Source organism: Camelina sativa, chromosome 16 (assembly GCF_000633955.1).
Source record: "Camelina sativa cultivar DH55 chromosome 16, Cs, whole genome shotgun sequence".
NCBI lineage: Eukaryota > Viridiplantae > Streptophyta > Magnoliopsida > Brassicales > Brassicaceae > Camelina > Camelina sativa.
The window spans coordinates 25,595,203-25,600,593 of NC_025700.1; the positions used below are offsets into that span (position 1 = coordinate 25,595,203).

Genomic DNA, 5,391 nt, shown 5'->3' on the forward strand with positions numbered 1-5,391 from the left:
TTAAGTCCATGGTTCCTTTGATTGCAGGATCCAAGATATTGGGAAGATTAGCTCTATCACTCAGCTTAGGTACAGCCTGATCAAAGAAAAATATAACAAAATTCAGAATTCATATCCCAGAGGATAACAAAGTGACTCTCTCTCGTGAAAATTTATGATTTGAATGTACCCAAGTTATGATGGATTCTGGTTCACAAGACGGTTTCTCCACTGATTTCTTCCCGAGAAGAAGTTCGAGGAGAATCACTCCAAATGAGTAGACATCATTCTTGTCTGTAACTTTCCCTGCAATATGAATAGATAGTGAATAATTTGAGTATCTCTCGGTTGGCATATGTCAAGAACTCAAAAATATTAGTTACCATCAAGAAGATACTCGGAAGCTCTGTTCAGGTTTTTGTTCTGCGTCGTCAACACCATGGCAAACCCAAAATCTGATATCTGAAGAGAAGCAAATGGTGGCAACAGATCCTTACAAACTCATATTGTATGGAGAATAATACAAATATCTCTCTCCTAAGAAGAATTCTAAGTCATACTTTCATTTTCTCTTTTACCTTTGCATTGAAATCTGAGTCTAGAAGGATGCTAGATGATTTCAAATCTCTGTGAACTACCGGAGGATGGCAATGCTCGTGAAGATACTCCAATCCTCTTTATAAAAAGAGAAAAAAACTTTGTAAGCACATAACAAATTCTTCTTGTTGATGATGACACGCAACTGTTCCCTAAATGTTTGAAAGTATGATCAATCAATAATACACTTTACCTTGCTATATCAACAGCTATTTTCATCCTAATCTGCCAAGTTAAACCTGAACCTTGACTAGGCCCTGTAAGCATCCACAAGCAAAAATAAATCTCAATATCAGATGACAAAAAGAAGTGAAGTTGCCTAAATTTGGATCATATATATATCCCTTTACCATGGAGCTGAGTCTCCAAAGATCCATTCTGCATCATCTCATACACAATACAACTCGTTTGGCGATATACGCAAAATCCCAATAGGGAAACTATGTTCTGATGCTTGATCTTAGCCAACCAATCTACCTCAGTCTGCACATAAATCAACAAGAAAAAACTAGTTATGGTTTTACCGAGTGAGATCAGGTTCGATTCTCAGAAACCTTACGGGTCAAAACCAATCAAACCTCAAACTGTTTTTCAATGTCTGTCTCCCCACCACCATCAAGTTTCTTCACAGTGACAGAGGACTTTTCATCAAGACAAGCTCTGTAAAGGCATCCTCGACCACCTCGGCTCAACACATTACTATCGCTGAACTTGTTTGTTGCAGACTCCAGCAACTGATACTCATACACAGGTATGGTTCCTTTCCTCACAGATTCAATCTTGTGTACAATCGGCTTTGTAAATACACTCTTCACCGAATCTTCAGATAAACCAAAAAGCACCAAGATAAGCCATAGTGTAATAAAAGAGTAGTGAAAAAACCAAGAAACTACAATTGGTTTGAGAGAGAGATAAAACTTTTAAAATACCAGATTTGTGTTTGATCCCGGTGAAGCTGTTCTTCATATATCTGTACCTCCAAAGCAATAGATACAAAAGGAACATGACTGTGACACAGAGGAGCGTTGATGAGACTATAAGAGCAATTAGAATCTTCTTGTTCAAGTCCTGGCGAAGCACCACTTTAACTATGGGAGGTCCTGAGCATAAGTAAAATTTAAAAAAAGGTCAAGAGTTTTTTTCTTATCAGTGTCAGATAACATGAAATTTGATTTTCAGCAATTGCATCATTATCGGAAAGTTTGCAGTTTTCATTCGGTAAACAGTAATCGATTCAACTAAATTCAATTCCTTTAAGCAATTTTTCAGCAAAACCATAACGACCCAATCACTCGATTCAGTAGTAATAGTTGTTCTTCTAGGGCAATTAGGGAAGCTAATAAGTAAGTACCTGGGGATTGAGCTGCTACCATTCGTGGAGAAGCCTGAGAAATGGAGATTTCGTGGGAAGTACGAGAAACGTAGACAACAGAAGATTTTTCTTGTGAATTAGTAGCAAGAGCAATGGAGAAGAAGGAGAAACCAACAAGAACCCAAATGGGTAGCAGCAGATGACGAAGAAGGTGAGACATAAAGTTTTTTATTTGTCTGGGTATCACACAAACAAACATGCAGAGAAAAGACAAAAATAAAATAATAGAGAGAAGATTAGTAGATGAAGCTGCTTTGTGTTCTTCTTGTTCTTCGTCTATCTTTACTCTTTATGGTGGAAATCTAGAGATTATCTTTTTGTCTGGGAGGAGATGGAGACAAGAGACACTGTTGGAGTTGGGAAACAGAGAGAAGGACAAAGTTTTTGGTGTTTGGTCTTCATGTGGCAGTTATGAAAAGGTGGAAAAAAGTTTAAGTGTGTGCCGCCTGTGGAGAGAGAAACCCCAACCCTCCAGACGTGGTGATAAGACGTGGGAATTATGGAGAGAGATGGTGTTTAGTGTAGCAGCTAACACACAGTTTCTTTCTTCCCCATTCAAGAGAATCTTTTTTTTTTTGATCTTGTCCTACATTACAAAATTTAACATCCCAAGGCAAGATGATGGATGATGGTGTGTTTATTACTACTATTATAGTTGACAAACAAAAAATTAAACCTTTTTATACGTAAAGTACTAAAAAAAGATTTTCTATGAAAGCGTTAGTCCTTTACTTCTTTATAAAGAAGTTTAAATTAAAGTAAATAAATTGTTATAGTTGCAAGTTTGAATTTTATACAAGTTTTAGAATTAGATCCTTCATCATTAGATTAATAAATTTGTCTGTTTATATATAATCGGATCATGTTATATTATTAATTTATAAATAATATTCCCTCTATCTTAAAAGATCGACGTTTTTAGAAGTTTTTACACATTTTAAGAAGACAATGATTACTGAGTTTAAATACATTTTAAGAAAACAAGAAATATTATTATTTAATTTTAAACTAATAATAATTCAAAATTTAAAATATTGTTAATAATTACTATTTAAAGTTTATAAAACATCAATTTTTGTGAGACAAAAAAATATTTTAAAACCTTAAATCTCAACGACACATATGGAGTAGTATAATGATAATGATGTGATGTTAGAGGAGAAGAATATAGAGAATGGATTGTGTAATCTTGTGGATAGTGTTGTTTGCATCGAGGCACAGTAATCCAAATGATTCGATTGGGTCACTGCGCGAATTCAATTCATGCGGGATTTTAGTGAACAAAACGACAAGTCGTGGTTTAAAGAGTGAATCCAATAAATATATTTTCTTTTTGAAAAATATACAAGAGACCACAAAACTCCAAAAAGTATGAGCATTATTCATGTGAACTTTCTTATGTCTGTCCTAGTCAACTTTAATTTACCGACACAAGTGGTCACTGACTAGTCCTACAGTTGAAAAAAAAAAACAACTTAGATTTATTGTTGGGCCAGATCAAGCCCAGTTTTGAAATTTTGAATGGCGTATTTATTGGCCTTTAATAAATAAAGAATAAGCCCAAGTATGAAATTTAAAATCGGGATGTAAGGTTAAAAAAGTCAGCGGAGAAGAAAAGATCTATAACATTAGTTTTGAGACTCTCTGTTGAGCTGAGCAAATCTCGAGAGAGAATCAAAAGATGGATATACACTTACCAGAAGAATGTTGGGAATTGATCTGCAAAGCTATGGAAGAAGATGACCATCGATTCCTGGAATCAGTTTCAGTGGTATCGACCTTGTTACTCTCCATCACCAATCGCGTCCGCTCTACTTTCGTCATCACCGATCGAACTCTTCCTTCGCTCGATCGTCACCTCCTTCGTTTCCCTAACTTGAAGCGTATCAGGTTCTTCGACTTCCATCACGATCTCAATTCGACTCTTCTCCAGGTTTCTCGTTCCGGTTTAGATCTCGAATCGGTCGATGTGTCGCAGATGCGGTGTTTCCCAGATTTTGAGTCAAAATCGGGGACGACGACGATGATGATGATGAAGATGAAGGAATTGAAATGTTCCAGAGTTGGGGCTTTTCAAGATAGCAATCTGGTTTCCATCGGTGAGAGCTTCCCGTTCCTGGAGAAGCTCGACATAAGCTACCCCAATTCGATTCCAAGCCAAGTCTCTGATTCTGGGGTTATCAGTCTTTCCTCAAATCTCAAGGGTTTGTTGAAGATTAATATCTCCGGTAACAGTTTCATCACTGATAAATCTTTGATTGCTCTCTCTCGTAACTGTCTTCTCTTGAGAGAAATCATCATTCGTGACTGTGATTTCATTTCCTCTGATTCCATCAAGTTCCTTTTACACAATTCCCGCAACTTAGAGTCTCTTGCTATCAACGGAATCGGGTTGAGGCCCAGGGAGTCTCTCCCAAGCGATGCTTTCCGCTTTGCTCGTCGTTTGGTTGACCTTGATCTCTCCGATTCGTTTTTATTCGATGAGTTGCTCTGTTTCATTGCTGATGCCAAGTTGCCTCTAAAGAAGCTTCTTCTCTCCAATTGCCAGGGTTTTACTTTTGATGGCCTATCGTACTTGCTTTCTAAGTACCAAACACTGCTTCACTTGAACCTTAATGGAGCTAATTTCCTCTCTGATAATATGATTGTGAAACTAGCGATGTTCTTTCCGCGTTTAACCTTTGTGAACCTTAGTTTCTGTTCCAAGTTAACTGGTTTATCATTCTTTACCATCATCGAAAGATGTGTTTCCCTGAGGTGCATGATTATGGAAGGCACGAATTTTGGAGTGGAAGACTATGACAAGGAACTGGATATCAAGTCAAGGATCAAATTCTTGTACCTATCTAGAAACCACAATTTGCGTGACGAGTGTCTCGAGAGGATATCACGCCACTGCCCTTTTATAGAAAGTCTTGCCGTCGCGCAATGTCCTGGCATCACTAGAGATGGGATTCTTCATGTTTGGAGGAACTGTGGCGATCTAAGATCTTTGGATATCAGCAGATGCACTGGGATAAGGAGTCTTGGTGTAGTAGACTTTGAGCTTCCAAAGTTGGAGTCTTTGCGAGCATGTGGAACTTGGATCGACGACCAAGCCTTGGATATGATCAGCAAAAGATGTAGAGGGTTGTTGCATCTTGATCTTCAAGGATGCTTGAATGTGAGTTCAAAAGGGGTGAGGGAAGTTGTGCAGAGATGCATTCGTTTAAGAGAGATAAATCTTAAGTATTGTGAAGCTGATGATGGAATTTTCACTTGGATGGTTTTCGCTAATCCATCTCTTAGGAAAATCGTACCGCCATGTGGTTTTTCTCCAACTGAAAAACTTCAGAATTTCTTGCTCCGTCATGGATGTGTAATCTCCCACGATTCTTCTGAGTTGCTTTCTATAGCATACCGTGTCAATGGAAGGGATGATGACACATTGACTAGACTGATTA

The 5,391-nt window shown here is 37.7% G+C and overlaps 2 protein-coding genes across 2 annotated transcripts; one reads left to right on the forward strand and one right to left on the reverse strand.

Moving 5' to 3' along the window:
- Window positions 5-2,446, reverse strand: LOC104754048 (probable receptor-like protein kinase At1g80640; the record flags this gene model as incomplete). Its single annotated transcript, XM_010476209.2, has 9 exons — window positions 1,928-2,446; window positions 1,506-1,676; window positions 1,155-1,396; window positions 927-1,059; window positions 770-833; window positions 558-654; window positions 363-441; window positions 170-285; window positions 5-76 (listed from the first exon to the last, which is right to left on the reverse strand). Coding segments are annotated over exons 1-9 (1,194 nt in total), but the record flags the coding sequence as incomplete, so codon positions are not given.
- On the forward strand, window positions 3,567-5,387 carry LOC104754049 (F-box/LRR-repeat protein 2-like; the record flags this gene model as incomplete). The annotated part of the gene is made up of 1 exon (XM_010476210.1): window positions 3,567-5,387. A coding segment is annotated over exon 1 (1,758 nt), but the record flags the coding sequence as incomplete, so codon positions are not given.